Raw genomic sequence first — 18,447 nt, 5'->3', positions numbered from 1 at the left:
TAGACAGCAGAATTCATGGTTCCATTTACCAAACCGTCTTCCAGGCCCTGAAGCAGCAAAACTGCCCCAGACCACCACACTACTACTACTACTACTACTACTACTACCACCACCATATTTTATTGTTGGTTATGATGTTGCTTTCCTGAAATGATGTGTTACTTCTATGCCAGATGTAAAGGGACATACACCTTCCAGAAAATTCAACTTTTGTCTCGTCTGTCCACAGAGTATTCTCCCAAAATCTTGGGGATCATCAATATGCGTTCTGGCAAAACTGAGTCATGCTTTTATGTTGTTATTGATCCACAGTGGTTTTCATCTTGGAACTCTGCCATGCACGCTATTTTTGCCCCGTCTTTCTTATTATTGTGGAGTAATGAACACAGACCTTAACTGAGGCAAGTCAGGCCTGCAGTTCTTTAGATGTTGTTGTGAGGTTTTTCTGACCTCTTGGATGAGCCGTTGATGCGCTCTTGGGGTAATTTTGGCTGGCTGGCCACTCCTGGTAAGGTTCACCGTTGTTCCATATTTACTCCATTTGTGCATAATGGCTCTCACTGTGGTTCGCTGGAGTCCCAAAGCATTAGAAATGGCTTTATAACGTTTTCCACACTGATCGATCTCAATTACTTTGTTTCTCATTTGTTCCAGAATCTCTTTGGATTGCGGCATGATGTCTAGCTTTTGATTATCTTTGGCACACTTCACTTTGTCAGGCAGGTCCTATTTAAGTGACTTCTTGATTGAGAACAGGTGTGTCAGTAATCAGGCCTGGGTGTGGCTGGGGAATTTGAACTGTTTCTCTAAGATGTTATAAACCAATTAATTTGCATTTTAAGGAGAGTGGGAGGGGTGTAAACACTTTTTTTTTTTTTTTTTTTTTTTCTTTTACACAGGGCCCTGTAGGTTTGGATTTCTTTTTCCCTTAATAATAATGACCTTCATTTAAAACTGCATTTTGTGTTTACTTTTGTTACCTTTGTCTAATATTTAAATTTATTTGGTGATCTGAAACATATGTGCACATGGTTGGCATTTTGCTTTGGAATTTTCCACGCAGAATTTACTAAATCCGCAGGTCAAATGACCTGCGTTTTTCCTGCGGATTTAGTGCATTTTTTTTGTGCGGTTTTACTGCATGTTTTGTGCGGTTTTCCACCTGCGGATTTCTAGAATGGAGCAGGTGGAAAACTGCAGCAAAAGCACACAAAAGTAGTGACATGCTGCTTTTTTTCATTCCGCACCAAATCTGCACGGAAAAAAACGCAACATATGCACTGCGGATTTTGTTTTACGTAGGCTGCTATGGTACTGTACATCACATGCAATTCTGCTGCGTATACGCAGAGCCAAATCAGCTGCGTATCTGCAACAGAATCTGCACCGTGTGCACATAGCCTAAGTGTGACAGACACTTAATCACACAACTGTATGCCCCCGATCTGGCCTGCAAGCTAAGAAAAAAAACCTTATACTTGGCAGACCAGTCGGTCCTCCTTCGCTACTTCATGTGGATGACACATCATACATCAGCCACACAGTGTCTGGCATCGCAGTCCTGCACAGGCGTACTTTGTTCCACCCTGTAAAGGGGAAAGTATTGCAGTGTGTATGCACCGGCGCGCTTTGGCCTTTTCCTGCGTGTGTGCACTGCCGTACTTTGCTCTGCTCTCGATAGGGCAGAGATATGTATGCCTACTCCGGAGCGCGATGCTGGGCCTTGTGTGGAAGACGTAGGATGTGTCATCAACACGAAGCTGGGGGAAGGAGGACTGTGATTGCAAGAAGAGAGGAGGCACCGGACCAAGACCAGCGACATCCATCGGACAGGACAATCAGGTAGGTGAGTAGAATACGTATTTTATTCGGTCGTCCATGACAGCACCACCTGAGAGAGGGGATCCGCCCTTTAGGAACAGGAAACCTACAGATATAAAAGGGTGGCACCTCTCCCACGCATCAGTTGGTTTCCTGTTCCTAGAGGACAGGACTCCCTACAGATCGTCCGTCATGGAGTCGTCATGGATTCCCAGGCCGGCTGACCGACCCAGGTAGCGGGGGGGGTCTCCTACCTCGGTCAGCGCGGGGTCCCTGGAAGCGCCACGGTGGGGCCGGGTAGGTCACCACGGCAGTGGATGGAGCAGAGGGTCCGTTGGACACTGCCTCCAGAACGCCAGCACCGGGTACGTATGCCCCGGGCCCTCCTGGTGCGCTCCCCCTGGTCCGGACCTCCCGGTCGACGTTGGCGCCTGGTTGGCGGTCATGGCAGCATGCGCGGGGCTGGGAGGCATTCCGGGCGGGGGGCGCCGTGCCGGTTCCTTCGCGCGCGCTCCCGCAAAGCTCTGGTGAGCTGCGGAAGTGATGCGGCGGAAGGGGCGGAGCCGGGAACGACGAAACCGGAAGTCGGGTGCCGGCCGGCTTCCGATGCGCGCCGCGGGTGCACGCCTGTCCGGGGGTCGCGGGCGGCGGCCTGGGTAAGGTGGGGGGGCAGGAGCATGGGGGAGGGAGGTCACGGGAGAATCCCGGGTGGGTGGTGCCATGGCCAGATCCCTGCTGACCCGGACACCAAGAGGCCATATAAGGCAGGGGGGACGCTGCTGGGGTGCTTCCGAAGGGCCCAGCGATGGATACGACGGAAGCCCCCATAGACCAGCAGGACGAGGCGCAGGAGCGCCCGCAGAAACAGGCCACAACAAAACCACATACGAGTGGCCAGCAAAAGAAACAGAGACGAACAAGCGACCAAAGCCGCGGAAGTTCCTCCAGACTAAAGGATCCCCCTGCCTCCCTCCGTGATCCAATACCTGCTTCAACTGCATGGGTAAGAGATCTCCGTGAATGTACCCTGATGCAGTGTTCCCTTATGTTTTTTCGCAGGGGAAGAAAGCTACGGGAAAACAGAAGCACAGGGAATGTGCCCTCTGTAGTTGCCCCCTACCAGATGGCCACCCTAAAAAGTTATGTCAGCCATGCATACGACAGACGGTAGGGGTTGATGGAGACAGGGAGTCCAGGGGTAGATTGTCAGGCCCTTATACTCTCCCCCGTTTACGCAGGTAGCGGAAGAGACACCTGACTTCACTTCAAGCCTGAGGGAGATAATCAGGTCAGAGATGAAACCACCATGGTTACTTACCGGTAGCCGGTTTTTCCGGAACCCATGACAGCACCACATGAGAGAGGGATCCGCCCCGCCAGGACAGGAACCTACTGAAATATAAGGGGCGGCACCTCTCCCCCGCTTCAGTTGGATTACAGAGCATTGAGAGGACTTCCCGGTTAGTTACATGTTTATCCAACACCACATCACACAAATACACCCGACTATTGTGCACACCCATACGGTGAAAAAAGGGGGGGGAATATACGGGTGCTGTCATGGGTTCCGGAAAAACCAGCTACCGGTAAGTAACCATGGTGGTTTTCCCTTCACCCATGACAGCACCACATGAGAGATTTTTGGAGACTTCGAAACACCTTAGGGAGGGACCACCACTTGCAGCACCCTTCTACCAAAGGTCAAGTCAGCCGAGGAGGATAGATTTAATCTATAGTGCTTAAAAAAGGTTGAGGGTGAGGCCCAGGTAGCGGCCTTACAAATTTGCTCAATTGATACCTCTGCCTTTTCAGCCCAGGAGGTCGCCACGGCTCTGGTGGAATGAGCCTTGATACCATCAGGAATCGGAACACCACTAGCTGAGTAGGCTACACTAATGGCCTCCCTAATCCATCTGGCAATAGTCCCTTTCGATACTCCATAACCCTTCCTGGCACCCTGGAAGGCTACAAATAGGGACTGGGACCTCCTCCACTGGCTGGTTACTGATATATACTCTAAGAGGGCTCTTTTCACATCTAGATTATGGAATTTCTCCTCTCCTGGGTTTTTCGGATTTTCACAGAAGGAGGGGAGGACGATTTCCTGGCTACGGTGAAAATCCGACACCACTTTCGGTAAATAAGCAGGGTCTGTTTTTAGGACAATTCTGTCCTGGTATACCTGGGTATACGGTGGACTAACTGATAGGGCCTGCAGGTCACTTACCCTACGTGCCGATGTAAGGGCCACTAGAATAATGGTTTTTAGGGTAAGATATTTCACTGATAGTTGTTGTACTGGTTCAAATGGTTCCTTTGTGAGAGCTTCTAACACAAGGTTTAAATCCCAGGGAGCCATTTTTTGCGATGGGACTGGTCTAGACCTGTGGCAGGATTTAATAAACCTAGCTATCCATCTATTTGCCGCTATGTTACAATTATATAGAGCGCCTAGCGCTGAAACTTGTACCTTGAGTGTATTTACCGCTAGGCCTAGCTGTAGACCTGCCTGTAAGAACTCTAAGATAGTCTTGATCGGGGGTTCTTGGTCTAATGGTTTCCCCAGAAACTGCAGAAACTTATTCCATATTCTACCGTATATATTAGTTGTTACTGGCTTCCTACTTTTCATCAGTGTAGCCACCAACCCAGGGGAGAATCCTCTATTACTTAAAAGTGACCTTTCAAATTCCACGCCGTCAGATGGAACCCCTTGACTTGAGTGTGGAATACCGGACCCTGAGCTAGCAGGTCTGGAATCTCTGGCAGTACCCACGGATCTGAGAGGGACATTATCTGTAGTAGTGAGAACCATGGCCTTTTTGGCCAGAACGGGGCTATTAAGATCACTCTGGCCTGATCTTCCCTTATCTTTTTCACTACTACTGGGATTAGAGCTACCGGAGGAAAGGCATAACTTAGCTTGAAATCCCACGGAATTTGCAAAGCGTCCACTGCCCATGGCTCTTCCTTTGGGTTCAGTGAACAGAATCTTTTTACCTGCCTGTTGCTTCTGTTGGCAAAGAGGTCTATTATTGGCTCTCCCCAAAGATGTACTATCTTTTGGAACACTACCCGATTCAGGGTCCATTCCCCCTGTTTTAGTGTGTTGCGGCTTAGGAAATCGGCTTGTGTGTTTTCTACCCCTCTGATGTGTAGGGCTGATAGGGAGTGTAGGTGTCTCTCTGCCCTGTGAAAGATCTCGTTGGTTTCGAGCATTAGGGAGCGTGACCTTGTCCCTCCCTGGTGGTTGATGTAGGCTACTGTTGTGCTGTTGTCCGACATAATCCGGACATTGCGGCCTTCTAGAGTGGGCATGAATATCCTTAGGGCTCTGTTTACTGCCCGTAGCTCTCTTAGGTTGGAGGATGCGTTTTGCTCTAGGTGTCCCCAGGGTCCCTGGGCTACCTGTCCCCTTAGGTGCGCTCCCCACCCCGAGGAGCTTGCGTCTGTCATTATCACGTCGGACACTGGCTTCTGCCACGATGTCCCTGTTAGTAGGTTTGCTCTGTCTAGCCACCATCTGAGAGAGCCTTTGGTTTTTACGGAAAGTTCCAGCCTTCCTTCTAAACAGCCTTTTAGCGACTTCTGTGCTGATAGGACCTCTGCTTGTAGTTGACGGGTATGAAATTGTGCCCATCTGACCGCTGGGATACAGGCTGTCAGAGTGCCTAACAAGGACATTGCCCCTCTCAGGGTCGTGTGAGGTTGATCTATTGTTGCCAAGATCATATCCCTTACCTTTTCCACCTTGGCGTCTGGTAAGAGACAAATTTGTTGATTTGAGTCCAAGATGAAACCGAAGAACATTTGCCTTTGTAAGGGTTGTAGCCTTGACTTCTTGACATTCACCATCCAGCCGAGATTCCGTAGGGTATCTATCACCCTTTCTACTTGCTCTTTGCAGTGACATTCTGAGTTGCCCACAATTAGAAAATCGTCTAGGTAGGGTATTATAATTGTGTTGTGGATGTGGAGGAATGCTGTCATCTCTGCAACTACTTTTGTAAACACCCTCGGTGCTATGGATATGCCGAATGGAAGGGCTCTGAACTGAAAATGTTTGAGGTTGCCCCGAATGTAGAGCGCTACCCTTAAGTATTTTTGGTATTCTGAATGGATCGGGATGTGGTAGTAAGCATCCTTTAGATCGACTACCACCATAAAACAGTTGTGGTGTAACAGCCTTATAGCTGAAGTCACTGACTCCATTTTGAAGGTTTGGTTCTGTATCCAACGGTTGAGGCCTCTCAGGTTTATAATCGTCCTGAACGAATGATCCGGTTTTTTTATTAGAAAGAGGGGCGAGTAGAAACCCCTTCTTTCCTGTCCTCTTGGGACCTCTATCAGGACATGTTTGTCCAGCAGGCTTAGGATCTCTGCCTCTAAGGCCAACTGTTCTTCTACCCCTCTCCTGACGGGGGTCACCACAAACGATGCTCTTGGCTGTTGAAAAAAGGGGAATTTTAAACCTTCCTTTATGATGTTTAAAATCCAAGTATTGGAAGATATATTTTCCCAGGCCTGACCAAACAGCATCAGTCTCCCCCCTACGGGGATGCCGGCGTCATTGAGGGGACTTTTTTGCGGATGAAGCGGCTCCCCCCCGAACATGAATCCAGACTCTTTCTTCCTCTTGTCTTCCCATCTTTTCCGATCTCCCGGAGGCCGGCCTCTATTGAATTTCCCCCTCCGAAAGGGCGGTCTTCTTTGATCTCCCTCAAACCTGGGGAAGCCCTTCTTCTTATCACCCGCTTTTTCTAGGATTTCATCCAGATTTTTTCCAAAGAGAAATTGTCCATCACATGGAAGGGAGCATAATTTGGCTTTTGATTGTAGATCTCCCGGACACCCTTTAAGCCATAATGCACGCCTTGCAGCATTTGATAGTCCCGCTGCTCTCGCCGTCAACCTCATGGAATCGGCCGAGGTGTCGGCTAAAAAGGCGGCTGCTCCGTGTAGCAGATACATGTCTTCTAAAACTTTCTCCCTAGACATCTTGGAAGCAATTTTTTCTTCTAGCTGCTGTAGCCAGATCATTAAAGACCGGGCTGTACAGGTACCGGCTATCGCAGGTTTTAGTCCCCCCGCTGTTGCTTCCCAAGCATGCCTTAGGTAGGAGTCTGCTTTCTTATCTAGTGGATCTCTTAGTACTCCTGAGTCTTCTAGGGGCAGGGCCGACCTTTTGGATGACCTGGATACCGCCGCATCGATTTTTGGGACCTTGTCCCATATTTCCGTATCCTTAGGGTCAAAGGGATATCTCCTTTTTGAGGAGGAAGGAAGGCTACCTGATTTTTCAGGCTTCTTCCACTCCCTTTCGATGAGCGCCTGGACTTTTTCATTAACTGGAAAGGTGCGTTTCTTCCTTTCCTGTAACCCACCAAACATTACCTCTTCTAGGGATTTGGTCGCTTTTTCCTCCTGAAGGCCCATAGTTGACCTAATGGCTTTAAGGAGACTATCAGTATCCTCAACCGGAAAACACGGTCTACCCCCTGTGTCACTATCCGAGGAGGAAGAGGACATGCGCTCAGCCTGATATTCGGACGAGGAGGAGTCTGATGAAGAACTTGGGCAGTTTCTTCTACTTTTTTTCTTTTTCTTTAATAATAATTTAAGTGAACCTTCCACCTCTGATTTTGACAGATCTGAGGTGAGTTGCTAGGCTCGGCACTTCCTCCGCCACTGTTTGCTGTATACAGCTAGCGCAAAGGTTTTTTTGCCAATCTTTCGCTAGGGGGTTCTGGCATATCGCACACTCCCTATTATTTCTTTTGCTCCCTGCTTTTTTGCCTTTCACCTAAGGAAGCAAATAACACACAAAAAGGACCCTATTAATAATGGTCTAACATTCACGAAGATCCACTCACCACCCACAAAATCGGGTACCGGGCTGGAAGGCTGTGCTGGAGCATGTGGTCTGTGTTCTCTCGATCTCGAGGAATCATTTGATCTGTGGCTCGGACGGCTGCTGCTCTTAACGCTCGAACGGCTACTGTGCTTCCGTGCCGAGGTCTGCGACGGGGGTAGAGACAGTGGGGACGGTGAGCGTTCCTGCTGTGACCCCATTGTAACAGCCCGGCCGTTCTGCTCCTTGCCTCCTTTAAATAGGCCCCGGTGAGCGATCCTTTTGACCCTCCCCCCTGCGACCGCCGGCCATTCTTCTCTTTTTTCCTTCTTCTTTTGTGGCCGGCGCCGCACTAGGCGCCATGTCCGTCGCGTCCGTGACGTCAGCTGGCGCATACCCAAGCTGCACTGCGCCGCTGACGTCAGGCGCCGGAAGTCGCGCCCGGCTTCCCCTGTCCCAGGGAGAAGGAGCGAGCGGGCGGGCGCGCGCGCGCGCAGGGGGAGGGAGGCACGGAGGAGCGCCCCGAATGGAGGCCGCCTTACCGCACCCGCACGAACCCGGGGCCTGCTGGAGGAACCCCGGGGACTGCGCTTCCAGGCGCCGATGGCCAGCGCTGCAGGTAAGCTGACCTGCTCTTCCCGCGCCGGCACAGCCCTGGGTCCATGTCTTCATCCATGGCAGGCACCGCCGCTGTCAGCCTGGGAATCCCGCTCCAGGACAGGAACCCAACTGAAGCAGGGGAGAGGTGACGCCCCTTATATTTCAGTAGGTTCCTGTCCTGGCGGGGCGGATCCCTCTCTCATGTGGTGCTGTCATGGGTGAAGGGAAAAGTCTTATCTCAAGGGGCAGGACATAATGTTCGGGGGTCTAGACCCCAGAAAACGCAGGGCTTTTCCATTAAATGATAAAGTCCAGAGCCTAATAGACAGAGAATGGAAGAAACCTGAAAAAAGGGGCACCATGCCACCAGCTTTCAAGCGGAGATACCCCTTTGATGACCCAGTAGTAAGCAGATGGGATAAGGCCCCGAAACTAGACGCAGCAGTAGCCAAAGCGTCCAAAAAATCCTCCATACCCTTTGACGATATGGCCTCCTTGAAAGATACGCTAGATAAAAAAGCAGATTCTTTTCTAAAAGGAACATGGGAGATGTCAGCAGGCGCACTAAGACCAGTGATAGCTGCCACCTGTACAGCCAGATCCATGATGGTCTGGCTAGATCAACTGGATTCCGAGCTAAAAGACGGAGCCTCAAGAGCATCCATTCGAAAAAATCTGCCGATCATCCAGAATGCCGCTGCATTTTTAGCCGATGCTTCAGCAGACTCTGCAAGGATGGCGGCTAGAGCCGCGGGTCTATCTAATGCAGCGCGAAGAGCGCTCTGGTTAAAGTGCTGGCCGGGAGATATTCAGGCCCGGTCCCGTCTCTGTTCCATTCCTTGCGAGGGGGAGTATCTATTCGGCCCTGTCCTGGATGAATTATTAGAAAAAGCTGGGGATGACAAAAAGATATTTCCCAGTCTGCCGAATCCTTCTTATAGACATCCCTTTACCAGGAAAGGATATTTCCGTAGAAGGCCGTCCAGAGATCAGGGCAGATGGGATGAGAAAAGAAGGAAAGGTACAGGATTCATGTTTGGAGGAGGGGGGCGCCAGGAAGGTCCAGCTCGTGACACGAAAAAGCCGCCCCAATGACTAGTTGCCCCTGTAGGAGGGAGACTAGCTGCCTTCTACCCAACCTGGTCGCTGATCTCTAATAGCATCTGGATACTGGGGGTGATAGCTGTGGGACTGCGACTAGAATTCTCTAGGGTTCCCCATGATCGATTTAAAATCACCCCACTCAGGTCTTCTACTTCAGAACAAGCTGCCCTGGAGGCTGAGCTTCATGACCTGTGCGGCAAGAAAGTCCTAACAGAGGTTCCAGAGGGAGAATGGGGGAAGGGTTTCTACTCCCCTCTGTTCCTGGTCCACAAGCCAGACAGCTCCTTTAGGACTATAATAAACCTTAAGGCCCTCAACAAGTTTCTGGTCATACGTCCGTTTAAAATGGAAACAATTAAGTCCACAATAAAATTGCTGTTCCAAAACTGCTTTATGGTGGTGTTAGATTTAAAAGACGCCTACTACCATATACCCATCCATGCAGCTCATCAGCGTTTTCTCAGAGTGGCGGTTCAGTTAGATGGGTCAGTTCGACATTTCCAATATGCGGCCCTTCCCTTTGGTGTGGCAGTCGCCCCCCCAAGTATTTACTAAAGTGATAGCGGAGGTCATGGCCCATCTACGTGAATCTGACATTCTGGTGGTCCCCTACCTGGACGATTTTCTTATTGTAGGCAAAACGGCGAACCATTGTTTGGAACAGCTACAAAGGGCAATGTCTGCCCTAGAGCGGTTAGGATGGTTGCTGAACATCAAAAAATCTCGGTTGCAACCGATGAGAGTCCAACAATTCTTGGGCCTAATCCTAGATTCTGAGAAACAGGAATGCCGTCTGCCTCCGGAGAAGCTTGTTCGCCTCCACTACCAGGTCCTGAACGCCTCCAATAACCCTACCATGTCCCTCAGGAAAGCCATGTCCCTTCTAGGCTCTCTCTCGGCCTGTATCCCGGCAGTCCAGTGGGCCCAGTTTCATGCAAGGAAACTACAGAGCGAGGTTTTATTACATCAAAAAATCCTTGGGGGTTACTTGGAGGGCCAGCTAACCTTGTCCCGTAACACAAGGGAGTCCCTAGAGTGGTGGCTAGACAAGGATAATTTATCTAAAGGGGTACCCTGGGAGTATAACATAACCCGCATAGTCACCACGGATGCTAGCCCTTCCGGTTGGGGGGCTCATGTGGGTGAAATGCTAGTCCAGGACCAATGGGAACATCATCAGTTAGGAATGTAGTCTAACCTAAAAGAATTGACAGCAGTAGAACAGGCGGCTAAAAAGCTCCTTGTGTATCTACAGGGCCGTCACCGTAGCGTATATCAATCACCAAGGTGGGACCCGTTCCAGACCCCTGATGATTGTAGCAGAGCGGTTGTTCCAACTAGCAGAGCAGCATTTTCTATCTTTAACAGCTCTACATATAAAAGGGAAGGACAACATCACGGCAGACTTTTTAAGCCTCCATATTCAACCTGATTGTACAAAAGTGGGGACATCCAGAGGTAGATCTCTTTGCCACCAAGGAGAACAGAAAATTGAGACAATTCTGCTCCCTAAATCCCAGAGAGAATCCTCTGGCGGTAGATGCCTTTCTGATAAAGTGGGACTTCAGGCTAGCCTACGCCTTCCCTTCTCTGTCTCTACTACCCCTGGTGATGAGGAAAATCAGAAAAGACAGAGCAAGGGTTATAGTTATCCCTCCATTTTGGCCCAGGAGGGCATGGTTCTCATGCCTCAGGACCATGTCGGTATCCGATCTATGGGTTCTTGCGGACATCCCGGATCTCCTATCCCAGGGCCCAGTCTTCCATCCTCAGGTGGCTGGCCTACATCTGACGGCGTGGAGTTTGAACGGTCACTGCTAGAAGAGAAAGGCTTCTCCCCAGACCTAATTAACACCCTACTTAAAAGTAGAAAAATCATTACCACGAAAATTTGTTAGAGTTTGGAAAAAATTCCTTCAAAACTCAGGAGTAGTCGCTGGGGATTCAGCACCTATAATTCAGATATTAGAGTTTCTACAGAAAGGTCTGGACATGGGGCTTTCTACCAGTACCCTTAAAGTAAAAGTATCAGCCTTGGGGGCCCTTTTTACCTGCAACATCGCTGGTAATTACTGGGTCAGCAGGTTCATTAAGGAGGCAGGTAGAACCAGACCAATAGTGAAGGATAGATTCATGCCGTGGGACTTGAACCTAGTCCTCACTGCTATGACGGAAACCCCATTCGAACCTATCTCATCGGCTTCCATAAAAAACCTGTCCCTCAAAATAGCCTTCCTGGTAGCTCTAACATCAGCTCGCAGAGTAAGCGATATCCAGGCATTATATAGGCGTCCTCCTTATTTACAGTTCAAAGAGGATAGGGTAATACTTAGACCTGATCCAGCGTACTTACCCATGGTAGTTTCTAGCTTTCATAGGACACAGGAGATAGTCCTCCCATCCTTCCTCCCTAACCCAGCTAACGAGAAGGAAGAGAAACTACACACCCTGGATGTTAGGAGATGCCTCATAGAATATCTGGCAGTCACCGATCCCTGGAAGAAAGATAATGCCCTATTTGTCACTCATCAAGGCCCTAGGAAAGGTTGTAGAACGTCGAAAAATACACTAGCCAGATGGATTAGAGAGGCGATTTCAATAGCATACACCTCAAAGGGCAGGTCGCCACCCAGGAAGTTGAGGGAGCATTCCACCAGGGCCATGGCGACCTCGTGGGCCGAAAGATCAGAAGTCTCCATTGACCAGATATGTAAGGCGGCTACTTGGTCCTCTCCAAGCACCTTTTATAGTCATTATAGGCTAGACTTGGGTGCTTCCACAGACCTCTCTTTTGGTATAAGGGTACTGCAGGCTGTAGTCCCTCCCTAAATAGTTTTACTCTCTGTAATTCTCTCAGGTGGTGCTGTCATGGACGACCGAATAAAGTCTGTTACTCACAGGTTAACGGTATTTTTCGGAGTCCATGACAGCACCCGTATATTCCCTCCCTTTAGTTTAATTTGGGTGTGCATGTCTTCCTCTTGTATATGCCCACTGGTGATAAACATTTATAATAATAAGAATACTGTACATAAATCATGCATTAACTTTGGAAGTCCTCTTGTGCTCTGTAATCCAACTGATGCGTGGGAGAGGTGCCACCCTTTTGTATCTGTAGGTTTCCTGTTCCTGAAGGGCGGATCCCCTCTCTCTCAGGTGGTGCTGTCATGGACTCCGAAAAATACCGTTAACCGGTGAGTAACTAAGACTTTTCTTGTCTTGCAGGCCGAATTGGGGAATATATATAGCGTATTAGAATGCAGTATAAGAGGTCTAATGAGTACTGTCTTTACCTCATGTGGGAAAAACCTTGGTGACAGGTTGCCTTTTTAAAGGGTTTGTCCTGCTATGGACATTTATTGCTTATCCACAGGATAGATAATAAATGTGTGATCCCTGGGGGCTCATTGTTCAGTCTTCATTGATCAGAATTGGGTCTCAAGCAGCCTGTTTTTTTTGGAGTAGTGCTTGAGTATTCTTGTTACTTCTCCATCCAAACTCAGTGAGGTCTTGTCCTCCACTGCCGCTTCCTTCAAATTCCTTCAAATTCCTTGCTGCTATCATGCAGTGAACAGAAATGGTGGTGGGATAGCAAGAACACCCATTCTAGTGATGGGGCCCTCTCCTGACAATCCAGGCAATTGTAGTTCACGACTAGCCATGGCAGATCAGTGCTTATTTAGGAAAATAATTAAGAATGAAACCAGAGTTGCCAACCCACCAGAAGTTCCAGGACTGTCGGTAAATATAGGGCACTTTTTCCTCTGCCCTTAAAAAGTAATACGTCAGTGATTGATTTGATGCTGCAGAAACTTATACAGATTATTTTGACCGTAATTATCACCATTTTAGAGACTACAGCTGATGTCTACAGATCAGAATTGTGGTCTGTAGACATGGATCACTGATCATCATAATGATTCACTATGGTTTTCCAATGTGTCCATAAAAAATATTGACTCTCCCTGATTTTTAGAGAAAAATAAAAAGTGATGTTGGCAACCCTGCTAGTAATACTGTTCTTAATGAAGAATGGTATCTAAATGTCCTCCAAGAGCAACTTTTCCCAAAAGTTTGACATTTTGGGCTTATTGCCAGGACTGTCCCCACCAGATCTCTGTCCCACTGAGAACCTGTTGTTAAACCTTAAAGTAGGTGGCCAAACACAAATTGTGATTAAACTCCAGGCATTGATTAGGCAAGAATAGGATGCCATCAGTCAGGATTTGGCCCACAACTGATATCCACCATGTCAGGACGAAGTGCAGATGTCTTGAAAAATAAGAGACATTGAGACATTAGAGACATTGCAGTAAATATTAAGTCTTAGCATAAACTTGATATATATTTGTCAATAAAAAGTATTAAATGCTCCTAATTGTACTCCAGTAAACATAGAAACATCCGACCAAAACCTCTAAACACTGAAGCAGCAAACTGAGAAAACCAAAATTGGTGTCTGTCTCCAAACCTTTTGATGAGATTGTGTGAAAACTTGATATGTGGTCCCATCAAGGAAGGTGAGGGCTTCATGGCCGATCACCATAGGAAATGTCGCGATGTCTATTACACCGGCGGTGTCTTACTGGACGTGAGCTAGAAAGCTTAGATATACATATATAACTGAGAAGGCTTTCTCTGATGCAGAACATGGATGGTGTCTATCCCATTGTACAGGATTAATAGATTTTACTCGCAGTCTGGATTTAAGAATTAAGGAGTTTTCTTGCAGGTACGAAGATGCCATTGGTAAATATGGAGCCGTTTTGAAAACTGAGCCACATGTCCCCATTTACTCTGCACTGGTCCAGGAACGTCTGTGCCACTGTTACTCAAAAGTAAGTGATGACCAAGTATAGTGACCATACAGTGATGGCTATAATGCTGGGAAGCCTCTGATCGGCTGCAGCGCTCACATTTTGTCCCAAGTGGCCATGAAAATGGAGTAGGGCCGATAGTGGGGGAGCCAGGTATGTCATTTTTCTTTCCACCTCCTGGACCCATTAATAAGGGGTTGTCCAGTAATCAGTAGCCCTTCTATCTTCATTCATAGAAGAAAACTGTTTATAAAGTGTGCCCTGTGTCGAGACCAATGGTCCTCATTATCTACCGCTTACTCCCACCATTTTTTCCAGAAATTGCTGTATTAATTACCGCTGACGTTCTATATTCTTGTCAATCATTTTAGCAAACTTTGCAGAAATTGCGACAAACTGCAACCTTTTTTGTAAGAAGAAAAGCAGTGGGGGATGTACATTGCTGGCCAGTGTCATGGTATTTTGTTTTCTGTAGTGTTGTTGTTTTTTTCTCTTTTTTCTTTTGTTAAATGCAAAATTAAGCAACTTTCACAATATTCTACATTACACGTTTTGTACCATTTTGCTAGTGTGGATGCAGCAGAAAGAAGGAGAATGTATAGAAAATGAGTGGATGTGGAAGCGGGGAAGTCTTCAGGGAGAGCAGATCACACCGGCTGTACTGCACCACAGTGTAGATGGGGAGAAAAGCGCGCAGAATTATTAGATGTTCACTAAAATAGTAAACTTGCCGCAGTGTCCTCCACCACTGTGACTCTTTTCTGCCTATGCACAGTGTACACAGAAAGCTGCCAATCAGTGGTGTAGACGAGGTTATACAGAGACCAGCATTTATAGAAGTGGTAGCTCTGTAGCATAACAAAAACATGGTGGCAGATTTCCTTTAATGACCAAGAAAAGGCTGCAGATATCCTGTAATTATACCTCCTCGTCTGTTCCTCTATTTCTCTCAGCCTGACACGTCTGCTTTTTATGTACCAGCGTGATATCTGTCACATTCTCCGGCTGACAGTTATGATCTCACAAAACGTGCTGACTGTGAGGCAGCGCTGACAGAAGCCGGCGGGATTCCTCCGCTCAGTGTTGCCTGACATCTGCCTTCACAAGCAGCCAGGGTTGGAACTGCTAATTTCACATTGGTAAACCGCGCCATGTTGGCAATCACTCAGCCTGTTGGGTCACTTATTCTGCGCACTAATAGTCGGTGCCGTCTAGGTAACGGTGCGATGAGCAGAATTGTACATGGAGCCTCATACTCCAGTATTATTTCTTCTCCTTTGCTATGAATGGTATTTTGGCTGATCTAGAATGTGTATCCTTCTAGATGTATCACGGTGGTAATAAGACTTACCAATGATTTTCAGCGATGCCCTATTCACTATAGGAAAATGTACTATATTCCTGTTCATTCCAGAATCAGCATCCCCCCGAAGCCATTAAGGAGTGCACAGAATTCCTGCAACAAGACCCCAATAATGTGAATGCACTGAAGGACCGAGCAGAAGCGTACATACAGGAGGAGATGTATGAAGAAGGTACGGCCATCGTTTCGTGTTTTTTTTTTTTTTTTTTTTTTTTTTTTTTTTTTTTTTTTTTGTTGTTTCTTAGATCTCTTTCCAGTGTAGTCAGCAAACAGGATTGATAAATTGTTTACTCTGTCGCCTAATTGGGGGACACAGAACCTTGGGTGTTATGCTGCTGTCCACTAGGAGGCGACACTATGCATAATCTGAAAAAGATTATCTGTGGCTCCTCCTCTGCAGTATACACCCCTGGACGGCGTCAGCCTTCTCCAGTTTTTGCTTAGTGTCGCAAGGAGGCACACCTTTTTTTCTTCCGTTTTTTTCCTTTTTTCGTCCGGAAATACAGATGAAGAAAAGTGGGTCTCCAGCGAGACTCCCAGCATGGCTCCCTCCTCGGTCCCCTATCAGGGGTACCCGGTTGAGGTCGAGGTGGCTATTCCCCATGTCGCTCCCTCCCCAGTCCCTCGGGTCCTGGTTCGAGGTCGAGACCCCCCTCCTTCCCCAACCCCTTTAAGGGGTCTGGGTTGAGGTTGAGGCGAGGATGAAGACCCCCTGACGGTGACAGACGCACCCTCCCTAATCCCCCGCAGGGGGCATTAGGTTGAGACGCCTCAGGTAGGGTCGGAGATCAGGCAGCATTCCGCAGCTTCCAGGGACCCCAGGCCGGCTGAGGGATCCTGTTGGGGCCGGGGGAGGGTGCGGACTGGATGGCACAGCAGAGACAGGGTTTTTCTGCATCCCTGTCTCTGCAACAGCAGCGGCTCCACAGCGCTTCAGGGGCCCCCCATATAGAAACCGCTACCCCTGCTACCCCCACCGCTATCCAGTCGACCATTCTGGGGGGGGTCCGGTACAAATCCGCCCCCCCTGGACTACCGCGCCGCTCTGGAGCCCTCCTGGGCATCAGGCCTCTAATTTAGACCGCGGCTTCGGCCTAGCCGAAGCCGCCGCCTTTTCCCCGCCCCCCGCCCCGCCCCCCAGATGACCAAAATGACACGCTGGAGTGTCATAGAAGGGGCGGATTGAGGCAGAAAGGGCGCGTTTTTACACAGCCCAGCGCACCCTTTTCAGCTCTCCGCCCCCTCCTCCCTCTCCTCAGAGTCCCGGTGGCCATTTTTTCTGGATGAGATCCAGGAGAGGAGCATCACAGCGGTCTCCGGGGGGCACAGAACTGGGATCTGTCGGCGCTGGACCTAGGGGCACACCGGTGGGGTAAGCTCACAGCTGGGTTCTCCTTACTCAGCTGTGAATCTATACTTCCTATAAGGCTTTCTGTGGGTTCCCTCTGCGTAGCCACCCCTGTACGATCCCTTATAGCCAGCCTTTGTGCACTATGCCGGGCTCAAGGAAGAGAACCAGGCAGGAATGTTTCTATGCATTCTGCACAGCCTGCAAAGCCACGCTCCCTAGTGGCAGCACGTATCTGCACTGCCGGGACTGCATCCAGAACTCTGGGCAAATAAAAGGGGATATAGTGGGAGACCAATCAATTTTGGTATAGTTGGTGCATACACCACCCCAGACTATATTGTAGCAACAAAAGGACAGTCATAAACCTAATCTGGAATAAAACGACAACACATGACCATAGTCCTATCATTAAAAATATTTTTATTTAATAATACCATAAAAACAAGGTTTAATTGGTAAAAAGGCAAAGCATCAAGTATACATAATATACATAGAAATTGAAGGGTCAACTAACCATAATCCTGAGAAGAGGTTACATATATGTGTAGGGTCCCATACCACAGAAAATTATTGAAAAAATATATTATGTGACCGCTGGAAGCAGTGTACCAAAATCATGATGTACTCATGATACAATAGTGTTGCATAAAAAAAATATATATAATAGTGCCATAAAAATATGTGATTATAAACATGTGTTAACACAACGACATACCAATGAAATAAAGTGCAACATATGTGCAACCAAAAAACACAATTTGTGTAATTAATGAACAATAAAGTGCAAAGTGCAATAATGTCCAGCAGGGGTTGCTACACACAGATAAAATTACGATCTTGTGACCATGAAAGTATACCTCTTAACAAGTGAGAGCATATAAAGGCGCAGTTCGGAGATAAACAACCACCACAGATAGTAATAGAACAATCAGAAAACGGAATGGTTGCTGCCAACAACCAGACTATACTGTTAAATAGTTATACCTGTGGATTTATAAATGCTCCTACACGCCAGAGGTAGCTGCCCTTCCCCGGGTGGTCACAAGATCGTAATTTTATCTGTGTGTAGCAACCCCTGCTGGACATTATTGCACTTTGCACTTTATTGTTCATTAATTACACAAATTGTGTTTTTTTGGTTGCACATATGTTGCACTTTATTTCATTGGTATGTCGTTGTGTTAACACATGTTTATAATCACATATTTTTATGGCACTATTATATATATATTTTTTATGCAACACTATTGTATCATGAGTACATCATGATTTTGGTACACTGCTTCCAGCAGTCACATAATATATTTTTTCAATAATTTTCTGTGGTATGGGACCCTACACATATATGTAACCTCTTCTCAGGATTATGGTTAGTTGACCCTTCAATTTCTATGTATATTATTATGTATACTTGATGCTTTTCCTTTTTACCAATTAAACCTTGTTTTTATGGTATTATTAAATAAAAATATTTTTAATGATAGGACTATGGTCATGTGTTGTCGTTTTATTCAAGATCCAGAACTCTGGGTCAGAACCC

At 47.7% G+C, this 18,447-nt stretch overlaps 1 protein-coding gene across 3 annotated transcripts in view; it reads left to right on the top strand.

Moving 5' to 3' along the window:
* The window catches only part of DNAJC3 (DnaJ heat shock protein family (Hsp40) member C3), a 74,723-nt gene that overhangs the window by 38,359 nt on the left and 17,917 nt on the right, over nt 1-18,447 (top strand). For all 3 annotated transcript variants that reach the window (XM_073569572.1, XM_073569571.1, XM_073569570.1), the window contains 2 exons: nt 14,109-14,214; nt 15,608-15,728. In XM_073569572.1, the coding sequence (XP_073425673.1) occupies nt 14,109-14,214; nt 15,608-15,728 (227 nt within the window). The remainder of the gene's footprint in view (nt 1-14,108; nt 14,215-15,607; nt 15,729-18,447) is intronic.

This window comes from Dendrobates tinctorius, unplaced genomic scaffold, assembly GCF_039654945.1.
Source record: "Dendrobates tinctorius isolate UK_male_01 unplaced genomic scaffold, ASM3965494v1 ptg000026l, whole genome shotgun sequence".
In the NCBI taxonomy this organism is placed as follows: Eukaryota; Metazoa; Chordata; class Amphibia; order Anura; family Dendrobatidae; genus Dendrobates; species Dendrobates tinctorius.
The sequence above is the reverse complement of the archived record's forward strand: the minus strand, read 5'-3'. Positions and strand labels throughout refer to the sequence as shown.